The sequence below is a fragment of the Coregonus clupeaformis genome, chromosome 26 (assembly GCF_020615455.1).
Source record: "Coregonus clupeaformis isolate EN_2021a chromosome 26, ASM2061545v1, whole genome shotgun sequence".
Taxonomy (NCBI): Eukaryota; Metazoa; Chordata; class Actinopteri; order Salmoniformes; family Salmonidae; genus Coregonus; species Coregonus clupeaformis.
In genome coordinates this window covers 18739534-18760932 of record NC_059217.1, presented here as the reverse complement: position 1 = coordinate 18760932, position 21399 = coordinate 18739534, and the positions used below count along the sequence as shown (strand labels likewise).

Genomic DNA, 21399 nt, shown 5'->3' with positions numbered 1-21399 from the left:
TGTAAATTATCCTAACCTGTACAAAAAGTCAATTCTGACATCAGCTGTATACCATCTAGTCAAAACCCATGCCTCTCCGCCATCCCACTTCTGACACCAACGTAATAATTAGGTGGGTGCTTACATTTGTCCTATTTCACACATGTGCAACTTTGTATTATACATTATATGTGTGAACTGGAAATTTGTTTTTTTGCATTTTGGCATATCCCACTCACCCTGGCGTTAAGGATCAGCCATTGTTGACAGCGACCCTGGAGCAATTAGGCTTAAGTGCCTTGCTCAAGGATCAACATATTTTTCACTTAGTCGGCTTGGGGATTCAAACCAGTGACCTTTCTGTTTCTGGCCCAACACTCTTAACCACTAGGGTACATGCCACCATTCATGTGGCAACCCCAACCAAGACTCAAACCTGGGTCCAGCGACTGTTAGGCCAACACCTTAGCCATTACGCCAAGGTTGCTCAGTGTTGGGTTAAGGTCACTACAATATTAATTACAACTCTCTATTGTCACATGCTCTTACGTGAGCCTTTATAAAGACTTCAGAACTGGCAGTGGGCATGCTCATACATTAATTAACGTGACCATAGGCCACTTAAACTGGTACAACACTTCCACTCACAGGTGGCCAGAAATAACTAACTGAAAGCCATGCCTCCAATGATTGTACCTTTATATTCAAAATATAGGGTACAAAAATGTACCATTATAGTAGATTATCCGCACATGTACCCTAAAAGGTAACGAACAGTACCATGAGAGATCATATGTGTACCTCTGGTACATTATGTGTATTTTGATCATTTTGTACCCCAGGGAACAATACTGTACCCTAACCGTACCCTTTTTAAGAGAGTGCACTTAATAGACTGGGAATCACATGTTAATAACAGGGGCTTTAATAGGCTCACTAGGCTGTAAACTGTATTTATTAATCACAGTAACTCTTCTTCTCTGTCCTTGCTGTGAAGTTTTCTCACATTGATCTCATTAAGCCTTGTGAAATGTACCCGACGCAGGCCCTGGGAAGCCCTAGCTAGCTCTGTGCCTGTGTGTGTATGTGTGTGTGTGTGTGTGTGTGTGTGTGTGTGTCAGCTAGCTAGCAGAGAGAGGGTTCAAGGTTTCCACACCATAGATGAGCTCAGTTGTGTTGTAATTGTATCCAGATGCTCCACAATGTCTTCCAGGCCCCCCCACCATGTTCTACCTCAAACACACATACTCAGGAACATGAACACACACTTCACAAGGGCACAGCGTGCACGCCACACATACACACATGAACACTCTAACAAACACACATGCTCTCATGTTTGTTGGCCCACATTGCTCTCAGCCAGAGTGACTGCGAGGAAATGAGGGGAGTCAAAAACAAACGTGGTAAACATTTTCATTGCTGCTGCCATTTCAAAGACCTTGAGAATGACTAGCATGTTACAGTACGAAGAAGTAGAAGTACTGTAGTTTGTCTTTATTACAGAGCCATTCTGTAGTGACTGTAGCAGGTGTTGTAATGTCATGTTGTTATCCTCCTCGATGCTGTTAGAATCTTCTGCTCTTGACTCCTTGTTTGACCCAGCAGAAAGTGCACATCTGTGTCAGATGTATATACAGTAGGTGATTAGTGTCCATATGGTGTGTGTACGTCCTGAAGAATGAAAGCACACACTACCCTATTTCCCAGAGGCCTGACGACTCTCTCTCTCTCTCTCTCTCTCTCTCTCTCTCTCTCTCTCTCTCTCTCTCTCTCTCCCCCTCTCTCTCTCTCTCTCTCTCTCTCTCTCTCTCTCTCTCTCTCTCTCTCTCTCTCTCTCTCTCTCTCTCTCTCTCTCTCTCTCTGCCTCTCTCTCTCTGCCTGTCTCTGTCTCTGTCTCTCTTGGTCTCTCTCTCTCTCTCTCTCTCTCTCTCTCTCTCTCTCTCTCTCTCATTCTCTAGGTCTGAAATCCATCATGAAGAAGAACGATGCTGACAAGCAGGGGAACAGAGGAGGAGCCAAGAAGAACCTAAAGTTTGTGGGAGTCAACGGAGGGTAAAGATCGTACAGTGCTGTATGTTGCTGTAGCCTATATACATGTACTGTTAGTTGCAAAACATTTTTTTTTACTATACTGTATACATTATGTATAACAGAACTATATTTAGCATATTTTGCCTAATGCATATAGTTTATGCTATGGTATGTATAACATAAAGCATTCGGCATAAAATACTATACAGTTCTGTAGTATTTATGTTGACAAAAGCAATTGTACACGAGAGGGCGTGCTAAACAACTTTTTAGCACGGCTGTGTTGCGGTCATAAGTACGAGGCGGAGCCGAGCACAACCTTGAGTGTACAATTGCTTTACCAATGAAATATAAAACACTATTTTGATAAATGTATTCATAGGCTACTATTTCATCCCTCCACTAAAATATAGTTCATACACAAATATATGGTTGCAAGCCAAGCCAGCTGGTTGTTCATTCGATTGGCGTCGTTATCATTCAAACCTACTGGTCGTTCATTCAATTTGCATCATTGCTATGGGCTGGCACTGCTAGTGCTGCTGACAGTGATAGCACTGTCCGTCGTGCTGAACACACCTACTGCCGGACCATTTTACAGAAAGGGGAATTATTGTAAATCATAAAACTGACACGATTTCTTTACTTCCATTATCTACTATTTATTGTTAACATTAATGTGCACTTTGCCGTTCATTGTGCAGCCTTTGAAGTATGCAATTAGTGGGGCCTAGTCAACAGACTGCCGTTTAGCCGTAACTGGCGGGTGGTTCTTGGAGTCGGACCCTGTCAGCATGTTGCTCCATCTTTTCCTGCTGTCCAGGGAAGGGGTCCAGTAGCTCTTCAGGGAGCTCTCCGCTTTATGCCCGCTAACGGTCATTATCTCTCTGGCTTTCAGAGTGAAGCTTCTGATGGAGTGGTTTGTATATTTTGTGTATGGGCAGAACAAAAAATTTAAATGACTTTGAACGGGGTATGGTAGTAGGTGCCAGGCGCACTGGTTTGTGTCAATGCTGCTGGGTTTTTCACGCTCAACAGTTTCCTGTGTGTATCAAGAATGGTCCACCACCCAAAGGACATCCAGCCAACTTGACACAACTGTGGGAAACATTGGAGTCAACATGGGCCAGCATCCCAATGGAATGCTTTTGACACCTTGTAGAGTTCATGCCCTGAAGAATTGAGGCTGTTCTGAGGGAAGTTGGGAACTCCTAGCTGAGAAACGCTAAACTTCGTTCTCTTATATCGAGGCAGAGTTGAGTTTTGATAAATGGTCACCATCAATCAATACTAATCAATTCTGAAAACACTAACCTGTACCTACAGTTGAAGTCGGAAGTTTACATACACCTTAGCCAAATAGATTTAAACTCTGTTTTTCACAATTCCTGACATTTAATCCTAGTAAAAATTACCTGTCTTAGGTCAGTTAGGATCACCACTTTATTTTAAGAATGTGAAATGTCAGAATAATAGTAGAGAGAATGATTTATTTCAGCTTTTATTTCTTTCATCACATTCCCAGTGGGTCAGAAGTGAACATACACTCAATTAGTATTTGGTAGCATTGCCTTTAAATTGTTTAACTTGGGTCAAACGTTTCGGGTAGCCTTCCACAAGCTTCCCACAATAAGTTGGGTGAATTTTGGCCCATTCCTCCTGACAGAGCTGGTGTAACTGAGTCAGGTTTGTAGGCCTCCTTGCTCGCACACGCTTTTTCAGTTCTGCCCACAGATTTTCTATAGGATTGAGGTCAGGGCTTTGTGATGGCCACTCCAATACCTTGACTTTGTTGTCCTTAAGCCATTTTGCCACAACTTTGGAAGTATGCTTGAGGTCATTGTCCATTTGGAAGACCCATTTGCGACCAAGCTTTAACTTCCTGACTGATGTCTTGAGATGTTGCTTCAATATATCCACATAATTTTCCTTCCTCATGATGCCATCTATTTTGTGAAGTGCACCAGCCTGCAGCAAAGCACCCCCACAGCATGATGATGCCACCCCCGTGCTTCATGGTTGGGATGGTGTTCTTCGGCTTACAAGCTACCCCCCTTTTCCTCCAAACATAACAATGGTCATTATGGCCAAACAGTTATATTTTTGTTTCATCAGACCAGAGGACATTTCTCCAAAAAGTACGATCTTCGTCCCCATGTGCAGTTAAAAACCGTAGTCTGGCTTTTTATGGCGGTTTTGGAGCAGTGGCTTCTTCCTTGCAGAGCGGCCTTTCAGGTTATGTCGATATAGGACTCGTTTTACTGTGGATGTAGATACTTTTGTACCTGTTTCCTCCAGCATCTTCACAAGGTCCTTTGCTGTTGTTCTGGGATTGATTTGCACTTTTCGCACCAAAGTACATTTATTTCTAGGAGACAGAACGCATCTCCTTCCTGAGCGGTATGACGGCTGCGTGGTCCCATGGTGTTTATACTTGCGTACTATTTTTTGTACAGATGAACGTGGTACCTTCAGGCATTTGGAAATTGCTCCCAAGGATAAACCAGACTTATTTTCTGGTTCATCCTTGGGAGCAATTTATTTTCTGAGGTCTTGGCTGATTTCTTTTGATTTTCCCATGATGTCAAGCAAAGAGGCACTGAGTTTGAAGGTAAGCCTAGAAATACATCCACAGGTACACCTCCAATTGACTCAAATGATGTCAATTAGCCTAACAGAAGCTTCTAAAGCCATGACATAATTTTCTGGAATATTCCAAGCTAAAGGCACAGTCAACTTAGTGTATGTAGACTTCTGGAATTGTGATATAGTGAATTATAAGTGAAATAATCTGTCTGTAAACAATTGTTGGAAAAATTACTTGTGTCATGCACAAAGTAGATGTCCTAACCGACTTGCCAAAACTATAGTTTGTTAACAAGAAATGTGTGGAGTGGTTGAAAAACGAGTTTTAATGACTCCAACCTAAGTGTATGTAAACTTCTGACTTCAACTGTATGTTTGTTCTGTACAACCGCGGTCCTTCCACTGGGTGCTGATATTCATACTTTTAATAAAAACTTTTATCGAATACAACCACCAACTTTTTCCTAATTTGTGTAGCTCAAATGGAGACATAGCGGCATTGACGTAAACTACGATTGAATTGGCACGTGCATTCGCCCTGAGTTGAGCAACATAAATTAGGAAAAAGTTGGTTGTATTCATTAAAAGTTTTTATTAAAAGTATGAATTTCACCACCAGCGGAAGGACCACGGTTGTACAGGACAAACATAGGTACAGTTAAGCAATCACAATGTTTGTTTTGACCAACCCATTGTAGAAATGTACACACAGAACACTACAGATGCCATATCTTAATTTTTTGCCAGTTTCACACAGCAGGAAAAAAGTATTGCAGCAACAGGAAATGTGAATTGTTATGTGGATTATAATTAATGGACATTTTCTGTAAGGTAGCCTTGCGGTAAGAGAGGCGAGCCAGAAACCTTGAGCAAGGCACTTAACCCCCCACAATAACAGCTCTCCGGGCGCCCGATGTGGCAGCCCCCCACACCCATCCCCAAAAAACTGTATGTGTATATGTGTGTGTCTTTCGGAGGGGTGGGTTAAAAGCGGAAGTACAATTTTGGTTGGACCTTGTGTGAAATTGACCAATAAAGTTATCTTAATCTTAATCTTAATTTTTCATTAGGGCAAATGTAGTCTGACATGTTCAAGTGGAAATTACAAACATTACAAGCCTTTTTAAACCTTGAATACACTACAAGTTTGCATTTCCTGCTGTGCAGTAAAGTTCCTGCAACAGTATGATCAAATAAAGATACGCATCTGTATTTCTTCACACTCCCCACACAACCTGTGGTGTTCTGGCCTTCTGGTCACCTTTTCTCTGTTTGCTCCGTCTTTCATTCTGTCTTTCCCATAGACACATTGCCCTCTCTCTGACTGTGTTGGTGTGTGTGCATATGTGTGTGATGCTCTTGGCTGTGTCCTGCTTGTCAAAGGCCTCTTTCCTGTCTGTGTAATTAGAACAGCCTGGCCTAGCATTAGTGCTATAGTTAGCATATGTAAAGGACTTAGCGAGTACTGCTTCCTCCTGATTCTGCTCACACCAAGGACCTCTGCACACACGACCACCCTCCTGAAGCGTCTTACCAGTCACCGCCATTCGAAAAGCTCGCTATCCCCACTTGCACCGAGAAGTAAGTTCCCATGTGCTACAAATCACTTGGCTCTGTCATATCCTCACATGGTCTCTCCTATCATTGCTACGCAGACGACACACAATTAATCTTCTCCTTTCCCCCTTCTGATAACCAAGTGGCGAATCGCATCTCTGCATGTCTGGCAGACATATCAGTGTGGATGTCGGATCACCACCTCAAGCTGAACTTCGGCAAGACGGAGCTGCTCTTCCTCCCGGGGAAGGACTGCCCGCTCCATGATCTTGCCATCACGGTTGACAACTCTGTTGTGTCCTCCTCCCAGAGTGCAAAGAACCTTGGCGTGACCCTGGATAACACCCTGTCGTTCTCCGCTAACATCAAAGCGGTGACTCGATCCTGTAGGTTCATGCTCTACAACATTCGCAGAGTACGACCCTACCTTACACAGGAAGCGGCACAGGTCCTAATCCAGGCACTTGTCATCTCCCATCTGGATTACTGCAACTCGCTGTTGGCTGGGCTCCCTGCCTGTGCCATTAAACCCCTACAACTCATCCAGAACGCTGCAGCCCGTCTGGTGTTCAACCTTCCCAACTTCTCTCACGTCACCCCGCTCCTCCGCACACTCCACTGGCTTCCAGTTGAAGCTCGCATCTGCTACAAGACCACGGTGCTTGCCTACGGAGCTGTGAGGGGAACGGCACCTCCTTACCTTCAGGCTCTGATCAGTCCCTACACCCAAACGAGGACATTGCGTTCTTCCACCTCTGGCCTGCTGGTCCCCCTACCTCTGCGGAAGTACAGTTCCCGCTCAGCCCAGTCAAAACTGTTCGCTGCTCTGGTATCCCAATGGTGGAACAAGCTCCCTCACGACGCCAGGACAGCGGAGTCACTCTCCACCTTCCGGAGACACTTCAAACCCTACCTCTTTAAGGAATACCTGGGATAGTATAAAAGTAATCCTTCTATTCCCCCCACTACCCCAAAAATATTATAAAAAATATATATATATAAAAATATATATATAAAAATCAAAATAAATTTAAAAAACGACAAAAACTAAAAAATACATTTAAAAAATAATAATGTTATAATAATAATAATAATAATAATAATAATAATAATAATAATAAATAAAAAAACACATATCAAAAAAAAAATAATAATATATATATATATATATATATATATATATATATATATATATATATATATATATATATATATATAAAATCAAATGAAAATTAAAAACATACTCAAAAATGAAAAACTATAAAAAGATATAATTAAAAAACATTAAATTTAAAAATTAAAATTAAACAAATAAAAAAAATTAAGTGGTTATCCCACTGGCTATCATAAGGTGAATGCACCAATTTGTAAGTCGCTCTGGATAAGAGCGTCTGCTAAATGACGTAAATGTAAATACACTAGGTGCTGACTGGTCCTCCCACCAGCACACACATAATGACTATAGTCTGGCTATGACACACTGCTTGGCCTGACAGCAGACAGTAGCCTGCCCCTCTCATCAAAATGATAACAGATAACACAGTCAGGCTGGATCTACTGATGTACTGATTCTTAGATTTCTTACCTGATGAGGTTCATTCAGATAACAGCTCCAAGGGAGACTCTTATCATGATGCAACAAACTATAGTAAGAGTGGAAGCTGATCAAAATGAACTTTTCCAAAGATTGATGTATATTCTTTTATTTTTTATTTTTTAGGGAGTGGAACAGCTTTAATATTGCAAATAGATTGTGGCTTCTATCAATGTAATTGTCTGCATGATTTCCAATCCCCCATATATATTTTTAGAAATATATTATTTTAAATTGATGTTGTTAATTAGCTGTTCTGTGAATGGAAAATTCTCACCTTTTATAAAGGGTTCACTGTGTCATATTTAAAATGTAATGGCCAGGTTATGGTTGCCCCTGACCTTTGACCTATACCAGGAAGTGCATTCTGTATACCTCTGTTCAGATGTTTCCTCCATCCATACCCTCCTTGTCCCTCATCACAACCCAACCTTGAGAACACACACACATTGCCTTGAGAACATAGACCTCCCTCCTTCAGACCCTGATCCCATGACCTCTCCTTACACTGCCTCTATTCGCCCCTCACCCTCTGGAATTCTGGGAAATCTTTGGCCCCTTAACGAAAGGTCCACAAACATCCATGAAGGAACCGTATTCTATGCCAGACCTTAGCCTATCTGACCTTAGCCATTCTGATCAAGGGCCCTATAAAAGTTCCTTGACAGTGACAAACACTTACAAAAACACATACCTTTTCACGAAGTACAATCTAAACATGCACCTTTCCATGAACCATCTTCACCTGACCAAGCCATGTTCTCACTGCTCACAGATGTTAGTGATTCCAAGATGTTACACAACAATGCTATGTTAGGTCAATGGCCAGACCACATTGGGCTGAATGGCCTTCTTTTATAATTTCAGTGCTCTTCCAACATCTGTACTCTCACTAATGCTGTTTGTGCTGTTGTTAATGTCTAGGTATGAGACTACCTCCAGTGAGGACGAATCCAGTGAGGAGGAGAAGGAGGAGGCAGGGGAGGAGGAGGTGGACAGCTCTGAGAATGAGGAGCAGCAGGAGGAGCAGGAGAAGGAGGAGGGAGCTGGAGCAACTCAGGCCCAGGAAGCAGGGGCCCAGGCTGGGAAGACAGAGGGCCAGGAAGACCCCCAGGACCCAGAGAACAGCCAGGCACTCCTGGAGGAGCAGCCAGCTGCAGCAGGGTGTGTTGGGGGATAGAAGGAGAGTGTGGATATGCGGGGAAATAATTATAATAATTATATAAGTAGTGAGATAGCGAAGTTGGTGACAAGAACATTTGTTGTTTAACTCCCACAGTGGGCCACCCACCAGGCAGTTCTTGATCAAGGTTCTTTACCCATATTGTTTCATTAAATATCATCCAGAGTGGATTACTTCTGAAATGATGTTGTCATCCTCATAATAACTGCACGTGGTTTTACCGCAACAGAGTAGAGCAACACCCTTCAAATGAAGCGCCTGGAAACAAATGACACATCTCTCACAGAAACAGATCAACAATTAAATCACAGATAATTATAAGGGAGCAGGAGAACTTCTAAATTGGCTACAATAATTACAATAACTTTTCAAGCAACAAATTGACAGATTTCCAGTACCCCCCTTTTTTAACACCTGTAACTGCCATTTCCTGCCATCTAGAGCAAAAAATTACATTAAATGATAACAAATAACGTTTTTTTACATAGTGTTGCAGCCAGCACAAGATGGCGCAGCCCCCTCTTAAATTCTTTGGGGAGAACCCTGATCCATGTCTTTGTTCAGGTGAGGGCCAGCTGCATACAGCCTGGAACCTACAGTATAGAGCCTTCAGGGCCCAATTAGACCACAATGAGACAGGTGCTGAGTGAAGCTTTAATATATCAGCCATCCACCCCACTGATGGGGCCCTAGAATGGTCTGGCCCCTTCTGCTGCTGACATACCAGACATATACACACATGTACACACACACACACACACACACACACACACACACACACACACACACACACACACACACACACACACACACACACACACACACACACACACACACACACACACACACCACATACACACACATACACACACACACACACACACACACACACACACACACACACACACACACACACACACGAGCACACACTGAAGTGTGATTCAGTTACAGGGAGGATGTGTTGGATATGTTGACCTTGTGGCTCTGTCTCAGAAACAGGCCCTCAGGGAGTGTGCTGTTGTTCTGTCTGTGTTAGTCAGGAAGGAGCAGGCGTGACATCATGTGGGCTCTACATTGTTGTTGACATGATTACATGCAGCATCGTGATGAGAAAACAGACATACCATGATTATATATTACTACAGCAGCTAAAGTTTCACAGTGAAGAGATAGGAAAAGTACAGTTGTGTGTTTATTACTATCGATGAGTCATCATCACATAAATTTATTTGTATCTTTATTTATAGTCTCGGTAAACTTAATGTCAAGAGATGTAAGCTATCATGTTTCATAAGGAATGTGTTTTGCATTAGGCTATGTTAGCTATTTATGTATCTGTTTATTGCTTATGCTTATGTATGATTAGGCCTGGCATGTTTTGACTTGATTTCCCTACTAGGGTTCATGATAATTTCATCCAGACCATTGCACCACCACTAAAATATGTCTGTCTGTCATTATGAATTGCTATGAAAGATAACTTAAAGTTATGTTATGTTCACACAGGGAGACGATAGATAAGGGCTTCATGGAAGCGTGTCACTACATTAAGGATCGTATGGCAGAAGTGGTGACCCCTGATAAAGAAATGGTAAGAACAGTTCCCCTCAAACTGTCGTGCCTGAGGTTAATCTTGGTTAAGGCCGACACCCTCTTCACATATGTACCTCATTTTTGTACCCCTTTCGATAAATGGGAAAATACCTGAAAACATATTTTAAATTTTAAAAAGTACAAACGCTAACAAACGTGAACTCTAACCCCACCTTCATGTGCACATCCTGGTTCAACCCATAGAGATTTAGTTAGAGAGCTCATCTTTGTCTCTGTCCCATTATGGCGTCTGACAGCAAGGGCAGAGCCATTGATGCTATCTCCATTTTGAAGTTGTAAATGTTCTTCTTCTTTTGTGTTTCAAAAAAGCATAAAGATATAATGGTGATTTACCGCCACCTGAACCAACTCTTGTGTGTCATTCATTTATTGTGGCTACTAGATGGTGGTGATACAACTTAAAGCCATTTACAAACCAGGTAACCCAAAGAAGAAGCCAATGCTCTGGACATTGGCTGATCCCTCCCAACCCATAGGAATCCCCACCCAGTTGAGTACTTTAAAATGATGGAAGCCCTCAATGGCAATGTCCATGCAAAAACAGGGTTATATCCAACTAGAGAGCTCTAACTATCTGTATGATTCAACCCTAACCCTAGGCTCAACCACATCCCTAACCCTAGCTTCATGTCCACATCCCTGTACAACACTAACCCTAGGCTCAACCACAACCCTAACCCTAACCCTAACCCTAGCTTCATGTCCACATCCCTGTACAACCCTAACCCTAGGCTCAACCACATCCCTAACCCTAGCTTCATGTCCACATCCCTGTACAACCCTAACCCTAGGCTCAACCACATCCCTAACCCTAGCTTCATGTCCACATCCCTGTACAACCCTAACCCTAGGCTCAACCACATCCCTAACCCTAGCTTCATGTCCACATCCCTGTACAACACTAACCCTAGCCTCAACTACAACGCTAACCCTAGCTTCATGTCCACATGCCAGTTCAACCCTCACCCTAACCCTCAACCCTAATCCTAACCCTAGCTTCATGTTCACATCCCAGTACAACACTAACCCTAGCCTCAACCACAACCCTAACCCTAACCCTAACCCTAACCCTAGTTTCATGTCCACATCCCCGTTCAACCCTAACCTTAACCTACTGCAACCCTAACCCTTGTTAGGTACAACACCGTACAACAGACATGTTCTGCCGGTGTTGTACCAGGAGTGTGTGTGTGTGTGTAACAGTGTGTCTTTGTGTCTCCCCTCAGAGACATGTCCTGATGGTATTGTACCAGGAGTGGTTCCGTGTGTCCAGTCAGAAGGATTCTCTGGCCGACACCGTCACCCTCTACCTGAGAGAGGTGGGCATCACCACTCCAACTCTGCTGCGTTACATTGTGAACCTGGCCGACGGTAACGGCAACACAGCGCTCCACTACAGCGTGTCCCACTCCAACTTCCCTGTGGTCAAACTGCTGCTGGACACAGGTATGGGATAATCATTCACCTCTCTCTTCTATCAATTCAATTCAATTCTCTCTCACCCCTTTTCTCTGTCTCTCTATCGCACCCTTTCTCTCCTCATCCCTTTTCCTCCTTGAGTCCTTAGCTATTGAATTGAAATGGTCTGTGTGTGAGTTTGTATGCGTTTGCGGCTTGTCAAATAAAATAAAATAAAATTGTATTTGTCACATGGGCCGAATACAACAGGTGTAGACCTTACCGTGAAATGCTTACTTACAAGCCCTTAACCAACAATGCAGTTCAAGAAATAGAGTTGAGAAAATATTTACTAAATAAACTAAAGTAAAAAACAAAATAAAAAGTACCACAATAAAATAACAATAACGAGGCTATATACAGGGGGTACCGGTACCGAGTCAATGTGCGGGGGTACAGGTTAGTCAAGGTAATTTGTACATGTAGGTAGGGGTAAAGTGACTATGCATAGATAATAAACAGCGAGTAGCAGCAGTGCAAAAACAAAGGGGGGGGGAGGGTGTCAATGCAAATAGTCTGGGTGACCATTTGATTAATTGTTCAGCAGTCTTATGGCTTGGGGGTAGAAGCTGTTAAGGAGCCTTTTGGACCTAGACTTGGCACTCTGTTACCGCTTGCCATGCGGTAGCAGAGAGAACAATCTATGACTTTACCATTTCTTGGGCCTTCCTCTGACACCGCCTAGTATATAGGTCCTGGATGGCAGGAAGCTTGGCCCCAGTGATGTACTGGGCAGTACGCACCACCCTCTGTAGCACCTTACGGTCGGATGCCGAGCAGTTGCCATACCAGGAGGTGATGCAACCGGTCAGGATGCTCTCGATGGTGCAGCTGTATATCCTTTTGAGGATCTGGGGACCAATGCCAAATCTTTTCAGTCTCCTGAGGTGGAAAAGGTGTTGTCGTGCCCTCTTCACGACTGTCTTGGTGTGTTTGGACCATGATAGTTTGTTGGTGATGTGGACACCAAGGAACTTGAAACTCTCAATCCGCTCCACTACAGCCCTGTCGATGTTAATGGGGGCCTGTTCAGCCCTGCTTTTTCTGTAGTCCACGATCAGCTCCTTTTTCTTGCTCACACTGAGGGGAGAGGTTGTTGTCCTTGCACCACACTGCCAGGTCTCTGATCTCCTCCCTATAGGCTGTCTCATCGTTGTCGGTGATCAGGCCTACCACTGTTGTGTCATCGGCAAACTTAATGATGGTGTTGGAGTCGTGCCTGGCCATGCAGTCATGGGTGAACAGGGAGTACAGGAGGGGACTGAGCACGCACCCCTGAGGGGCGCCCGTGTTGAGGATCAGCGTGGCAGATGTTGTTACCTACCCTTACCACCTGGGGGCAGCCTGTCAGGAAGTCCAGGATCCAGTTGCAGAGGCAGGTGTTTAGTCCCAGGATCCTTAGCTTAGTGATGAGCTTTGTGGGCACTATGGTGTTGAACACTGAGCTGTAGTCAATGAACAGCATTCTCACATAGGTGTTCCTTTTGTCCAGGTGGGAAAGGGCAGTGTGATTGAGATTGCGTCATCTGTGGATCTGTTTGGGCGGTACGCGAATTGGAATGGGTCTAGGGTTTCTGGGATAATGGTGTTGATGTGATCCATGACCAGCCTTTCAAAGCACTTCATGGCTACTGGCTACTGACGCAAGTGCTACAGGGCGGTAGTCATTTAGGCAGGTTACCTTCGCTTTCTTGGGCACAGGGACTATGGTGGTCTCCTTGAAACATGTAGGTATTACAGACTCGGTCAGGGAGAGGTTAAAAATGTCAGTGAAGACACTTGCCAGTTGGTCCACGCATGCTCTGAGTATACGTCCTGGTAATCTGTCTGGCCACCGCGGCCTTGTGAATGTTGACCTGTTTAAAGGTCTTGCTCACATCGGCTATGGAGAGCGTGATCACACAGTCATCCGGAACAGCTGGTGCTCTCATGCATTCTTTAGTGTTGCTTACCTCGAAGCGAGCATAAAAAGCATTTAGCTCGTCTGGTAGGCTTGCGTCACTGGGCAGCTCGCGGCTGGGTTTCCCTTTGTAGTCCGTAGTAGTTTGCAAGACCTGCCACATCCGACGAGCATCAGAGCCGGTGCAGTAGGATTCAATCTTAGTCCTGTATTGATGCTTTGCCTGTTTGATGGTTCATCTGAGGGCATAGCGGGATTTCTTATAAGTGTCTGGATTCTTGAAAGCAGCAGCTTTAACCTTTAGCTCGGTGCGGCTGTTGCCTGTAATCCATGGCTTCTGGTTGGGAAATGTACGTACGGTCACTGTGGGGATGACATTTTCGATGCACTTATTGATGAAGCCATTGACTGTTGTGGTGTACTCCTCAATGCCATTGGATGAATCCTGGAACATATTCCAGTCTGTGGTAGCAAAACAGTCCTGTAGCGTAGCATCCGCGTCATCTCACCACTTCCACATTGAACGAGTCACTGGTACTTCCTGCTTTTGTAGGAATCAGGTGGGTAGAATTATGGTCAGATTTGCCAAATGGAGGGCGAGGTAGAGCTTTGTATGTGTCTCTGTGTGTTACGTAAAGGTAGTCTAGAGTTTTTTTTCCTCTGGTTGCACATGTGACATGCTTGTAGAAATTAGGTAAAACAGATTTAAGTTTGCCTGCATTAAAGTCCCCGGCCACTAGGAGCACCGCTTCTGGATGAGCACTTATACAACTCGTTGAGTGCGGTCTTAGTGCCAGCATCGGTTTGGGGTGGTAAATAATAATAATAATATAGATGAAAACTCTCTTGGTAGATAGTGTGGTCTACAGCTTATCATGAGGTACTCTACATCAGGCGAGCAATACGTCGAGACTTCTTTAAAATTAGACATCGCGCACCAGCTTTTATTGACATATAGACACACACCTCCACCCCTCGTCTTACAAGACGTAGCTTCTCTGTCCTGCCGATGCACGGAAAACCCAGCCAGCTCTATATTATCCGTGTCGTCGTTCAGCCACAACTCGGTGAAACATAAGATATTACAGTTTTTAATGTCCCGTTGGTAGGATAGTCTCGATCGTAGAGCATCCAGTTTATTTTCCAGTGATTGCATGCATACGTATGTGCATGCATACGTACAGTGAGGGAAAAAAGTATTTGATCCCCTGCTGATTTTGTACGTTTGCCCACTGACAAAGAAATGATCAGTCTATAATTTTAATGGTAAGTTTATTTGAACAATGAGAGACAGAATAACAACAAAAAAATCCAGAAAAACGCATGTCAAAAATGTAATCAATTGATTTGCATTTTAATGAGGGAAATAAGTATTTGACCCCCTCTCAATCAGAAAGATTTCTGGCTCCCAGGTGTCTTTTATACAGGTAACGAGCTGAGATTAGGAGCACACTCTTAAAGGGAGTGCTCCTAATCTCAGCTTGTTACCTGTATAAAAGACACCTGTCCACAGAAGCAATCAATCAATCAGATTCCAAACTCTCCACCATGGCCAAGACCAAAGAGCTCTCCAAGGATGTAGACCTACACTCCATGCAAGATCTCACCTCGTGGAGTTGCAATGGTCATGAGAACGGTGAGGAATCAGCCCAGAACTACACGGGAGGATCTTGTCAATGATCTCAAGGCAGCTGGGACCATAGTCAACAAGAAAACAATTAGTAACACATTACGCCGTGAAGGACTGAAATCCTGCAGTGCCCGCAAGGTCCCCCTGCTCAAGAAAGCACATATACAGGGCAGTCTGAAGTTAGCCAATGAACATCTGAATGATTCAGAGGAGAACTGGGTGAAAGTGTTGTGGTCAGATGAGACCAACATCGAGCTCTTTGGCATCAACTCAACTCGCCGTGTTTGGAGGAGGAGGAATGCTGCCTATGACCCCAAGAACACCATCCCCACCGTCAAACATGGAGGTGGAAACATTATGCTTTGGGGATGTTTTTCTGCTAAGGGCACAGGACAACTTCACCGCATCAAAGGGACGATGGATGGGGCCATGTACTGTCAAATCTTGGGTGAGAACCTCCTTCCTTCAGCCAGGGCATTGAAAATGGGTCGTAGATGGGTATTCCAGCATGACAATGACCCAAAACACACGGCCAAGGCAACAAAGGCGTGGCTCAAGAAGAAGCACATTAAGGTCCTGGAGTGGCCTAGCCAGTCTCCAGACCTTACTCCCATAGAAAATCTGTGGAGGGAGCTGAAGGTTCGAGTTGCCAAACGTCAGACTCAAAACCTTAATGACTTGGAGAAGATCTGCAAAGAGGAGTGGGACAAAATCCCTCCTGAGATGTGTGCAAACCTGGTGGCCAACTACAAGAAACGTCTGACCTCTGTGATTGCCAACAAGGGTTTTGTCACCAAGTACTAAGTCACGTTTTGCAGAGGGGTCAAATACTTATTTCCCTCATTAAAATGCAAATCAATTCATAACATTTTTGACATGCGTTTTTCTGGATTTTTATGTTGTTATTCTGTCTCTCACTGTTCAAATAAACCTACCATTAAAAGTATAGACTGATCAATTCTCTGTCAGTGGGCAAACCTACAAAATCAGCAGGGGATCAAATACTTTTTTCCCTCACTGTATGTATGTGTGTATGTTCATGTACTCATACTTTTTTGTGTGTGTACTGTGTGTGTGTGTGTGTGTGTGTGTGTGTGTGTGTGTGTAGGTCTGTGTGAGGTGGACATCCAAAACAAGGCGGGCTACACAGCAGTGATGCTGGCCTCCCTAACAGCTGCTGATAGATCAGAGGACATGGAGGTGGCTCTGCAGCTGCTGAGACAGGGAGATGTCAACGCCCGCGCCCGCCAGGTACACAAAACATGTACACACTCTATCTCTCTCTCTCACACACACACACACACACACCCCTGTAGACACATTTACTCTAACCAATTGTACACTCACAGACACACATTAACACTGAGCCACTGTATATTCACACACACCTGCAGTCACAGACTGTATATTTACTCAGCTATCTATTGTACAAGCCATTCTATAGACACTGAAACACCTGTACACACAGTCACCTACAAGCCTCTCTGGATTTCTTACCTCTCCTGCACAAGTTTGTTGTTGTTTACCTTTTAAACCTTTATAATGTTGTTTTGTATTTTCTTGTGTGCCAAAAAAATACATATATATTTAACAAGAAATACCTATACTCAATACTAACCTACTCACTCCGTCACTCAGGACCAGTGTACTTGCCTGTACTTGACTCTCTTCCTCTCACTCATTCTTCCTACACAAACATATACAGTGAGGGAAAAAAGTATTTGATCCCCTGCTGATTTTGTACGTTTGTCCACTGACAAAGAAATGATCAGTCTATAATTTTAATGGTAGGTTTATTTGAACAGTGCGAGACAGAATAACAACAAGAAAATCCAGAAAAACGCATGTCAAAAATGTTATAAATTGATTTGCATTTTAATGAGGGAAATAAGCATTTGACCCCCTCTCAATCAGAAAGATTTCTGGCTCCCAGGTGTCTTTTATACAGGTAACGAGCTGAGATTAGGAGCACACTCTTAAAGGGAGTGCTCCTAATCTCAGTTTGTTACCTGTATAAAAGACACCTGTCCACAGAAGCAATCAATCAATCAGATTCCAAACTCTCCACCATGGCCAAGACCAAAGAGCTCTCCAAGGATGTCAGGGACAAGATTGTAGACCCTACACAAGGCTGGAATGGGCTACAAGACCATCGCCAAGCAACTTGGTGAGAAGGTGACAACAGTTGGTGCGATTATTCGCAAATGGAAGAAACACAAAAGACCTGTCAATCTCCCTCGGCCTGGGGCTCCATGCAAGATCTCACCTCGTGGAGTTGCAATGATCATGAGAATGGTGAGGAATCAGCCCAGAACTACACGGGAGGATCTTGTCAATGATCTCAAAGCAGCTGGGACCATAGTCACCAAGAAAACAATTGGTAACACACTACGCCGTGAAGGACTGAAATCCTGCAGCGCCCGCAAGGTCCCCCTGCTAAAGAAAGCACATATACAGGCCCGTCTAAAGTTTGCCAATGAACATCTGAATGATTCAGAGGAGAACTGGGTGAAAGTGTTGTAGTCAGATGAGACCAAAATCGAGCTCTTTGGCATCAACTCAACTCGCCGTGTTTGGAGGAGGAGGAATGCTGCCTATGACCCCAAGAACACTATCCCCACCATCAAACATGGAGGTGGAAACATTATGCTTTGGGGGGTGTTTTTCTGCTAAGGGGACAGGACAACTTAACCGCATACAAGGGACGATGGACGGGGCCATGTACCGTCAAATCTTGGGTGAGAACCTCCTTCCCTCAGCCAGGGCATCGAAAATGGGTCTTGGATGGGTATTCCAGCATGACAATGACCCAAAACACATGGCCAATGCAACAAAGGAGTGGCTCAAGAAGAAGCACATTAAGGTCCTGGAGTGGCCTAGCCAGTCTCCAGACCTTAATCCCATAGAAAATCTGTGGAGGGAGCTGAAGGTTCGAGTTGCCAAACGTCAGCCTCGAAACCTTAATGACTTGGAGAAGATCTGCAAAGAGGAGTGGAACAAAATCCCTCCTGAGATGTGTGCAAACCTGGTGGCCAACTACAAGAAACGTCTGACCTCTGTGATTGCCAACAAGGGTTTTGCCACCAAGTACTAAGTCATGTTTTGCAGAGGGGTCAAATACTTATTTCCCTCATTAAAATGCAAATCAATTTATAACATTTTTGACATGCGTTTTTCTGGATTTTTTGTTGTTGTTGTTGTTATTCTGTCTCTCACTGTTCAAATAAACCTACCATTAAAATTATAGACTGATCATGTCTTTGTCAGTGGGCAAACGTACAAAATCAGCAGGGGATCAAATACTTTTTTCCCTCACTGTATAGTTTCCCTCTTTCACATTTCCTTCCTGTCCTCTTTTCTTTTCTCTTACTTCTCTCTCTCCTGGTATCTAGGCAGGGCAGACGGCTCTGATGCTATCGGTTAGCCATGGTCGTACAGCCATGGTGCGGTTGCTGCTGAGCTGCCAAGCTGACCTCAACATTCAGGACAAAGATGGTTCGACCGCACTCATGTGTGCGTGTGAGCACGGTCACACCGAGATCGCTCGGGTGCTACTGGAGTCTGGACACTGTGACACCAGTCTCACAGACAAGGTAGGGACGCACGCACACGCACGCACACACATGCTGTACACAGAAATACATCAGGGCATACACACAAACATTAACACATACATACCACAGGAGGTTGGTGGCACCTTAATTGGGGAGAACGGGCTCGTGGTAATGACTGGTATCAAATACATTTCCATTTGCTCCATTCCGGTCATTATTATGAGCCTCCTGTGATACATACAGTACAGTTACTTTTGGAATTCCCAAAATGTTGCATTTCAAAACAAGACAACAGTGCCACTACCTGGCTAAAACTGTGAAATGCATCATGTTAATTGATTTGAATGTGATGAGCACACAGACTCTCAGACGATGTCAAATCCCCTAACCTTTGAGCTGCAGGGAATTGACCAGAAACACACTATCCTATTTTACCTCCACGGAGTGATAGCAGCATGGGCAGCCAGATATGGTAGGAAATAGCTGCTAGGTTAATGACTGTTTTGCAGTGATGTCTCTCTGGGTTTGACACGCTAATCCCTCCTAGAAGGTATTACACTGTACTGGATGTGTAGCGGTGTCTGTGCGTGAATTGCGCGGAGGCTATGGCTAGAATCAGACCTTAGGCCTCCAGGGAAGAGTCAGACAAGGGGCTAATGTAGACCCTGGAACCTCAGACATATGTGTGTGTGCTGGGTTGTGGCTGAGACAGACAGGCTGTAAATATCACTCTCTCTATCCAGCTCTCTAGCTCTTCCTTTCCCATGGCCCTGACATGGTATTTTCCTGCTCTCACTCTGGTCCCATATTTATCTCACTATGTGTTCAATTCAACAATACTTAATTCATACCCATGAAGAGACCCTAATGCAAAACATCCCACAAGCCAGCCAGGAGTCGAACCTAGAATATTCCGATTCGTAGTCAGACGCATTATCCATTGCACCACTGGCCCACTGTGAAGATGACCTTTTTTGGGGTGTAGGTTTTAGCTGTATGCTCATTACCCAGGTCTCATGTTTCTCCTGTTGGTCCTACTGTGGGAAGGGGGGAGGGAGGGAGGGAGGGAGGGAGGAGTCTAAAGCACACATTCTCTGGCTAGTGGAGAGGACAGTGTTCACTGTTCAAACATGATTGACCCACACCGTTTTTGTTTACTCTAAAAGTGAATCAACATTCTCTCTCTCTCTCTCTCTCTCTCTCTCTCTCTCTCTCTCTCTCTCTCTCTCTCTCTCTCTCTCTCTCTCTCTCTCTCTCTCTCTCTCTCTCTCTCTCTCTCTCTCTCTCTCTCTCTCTCTCTCTCTCTCTCTCTCTCTCTCTCTCTCTCTCTCTCTCTCTCTCTAGGATGGTCAGAGTGCTCTGTCGGTGGTGGTAGCGGCCTCCAATGCTGAGCTAGTTGACCTTCTCAAGTCCCACTCAGACTCCACCACCACCCAGGCCTCCAACCCCTCCACCACCTCTCTTCCCCCCAGTAGCCCCTCTCTAACCCCACCCACCCTGGACCCACTATACCCCGGACCGCTTTCCCTGGACCAGAGGAGGCTGGTGGGTGGAGCTATAGGAGGACGGGCTCATTGTAATGGCTGGAGTGGAATGAATGGAACAGTATCAAACTCATCAAACATATGGAAACCACATGCTTGACTCTGTTCCATTCATTCCAATGCAGCCATTACAATGAGCCCGTCCTCCTATAGCTCCTCCCACCAGCTGCCACTGTCATGGACCATACCCTTTTCCAGACTGTCTGGAGGACAGTCAAAGGCTGTATTCACCACCACTGCCTATATCTCCCCACCGACCAGAGCTCAGCTCACAGATAGGCTTACTGGACCTGAGCCACAGGGAACCAGAATAGCACACATTCTTCACATTTCTGCCAACATTTAGTGGGTGGGAATAATGTATCAAGTGTTTGGTAGCCAGTCAATGTTACACTCAAAAACCCAGTAGCCGTGACGACAGTGGTGATTGACAGGTGATCCAGGAAGAGGGCAGAAGGACAACAGAGGTATGATGGATTGTGGCTTTCTAATAAAAAAATAGCTATTTAGGCCAAACTAATCTTAAACACATGATCTACCTTAAAAATCGGTCATATTATTATCAATAATATGTTTTTCCTTCCTTTTTATACCTGTAGCTAGGTTTCCATCCAATTGGCAACAGATTTTCATCCGAATATTCTAAAATCCGCATAAAGAAAATGTGCAAGCAATGCAGATGTAGAAGCATGGTGGCTAGGAAAAACTCCCTAGAAAGGCAGGAACCTAGTAGAAACCTAGATAGGAACCAGGCTCTGAAGTGTGG

At 44.3% G+C, this 21399-nt stretch overlaps 1 protein-coding gene across 1 annotated transcript; it reads left to right on the top strand.

Annotated features, from left to right (window-relative positions):
• Positions 1-1944: 1944 nt before the first annotated feature.
• LOC121540440 (KN motif and ankyrin repeat domain-containing protein 1) lies at positions 1945-20947 on the top strand. The gene is made up of 8 exons (XM_041849312.2): positions 1945-2034; positions 8675-8914; positions 10440-10524; positions 11774-11993; positions 16644-16786; positions 18928-19128; positions 20434-20687; positions 20800-20947. Exons 1-8 carry the CDS (start codon positions 1955-1957, stop codon positions 20945-20947), a joined length of 1371 nt encoding a protein of 456 aa, XP_041705246.2. The 5' UTR covers positions 1945-1954.
• The last annotated feature ends 452 nt before the right edge of the window (positions 20948-21399 follow it).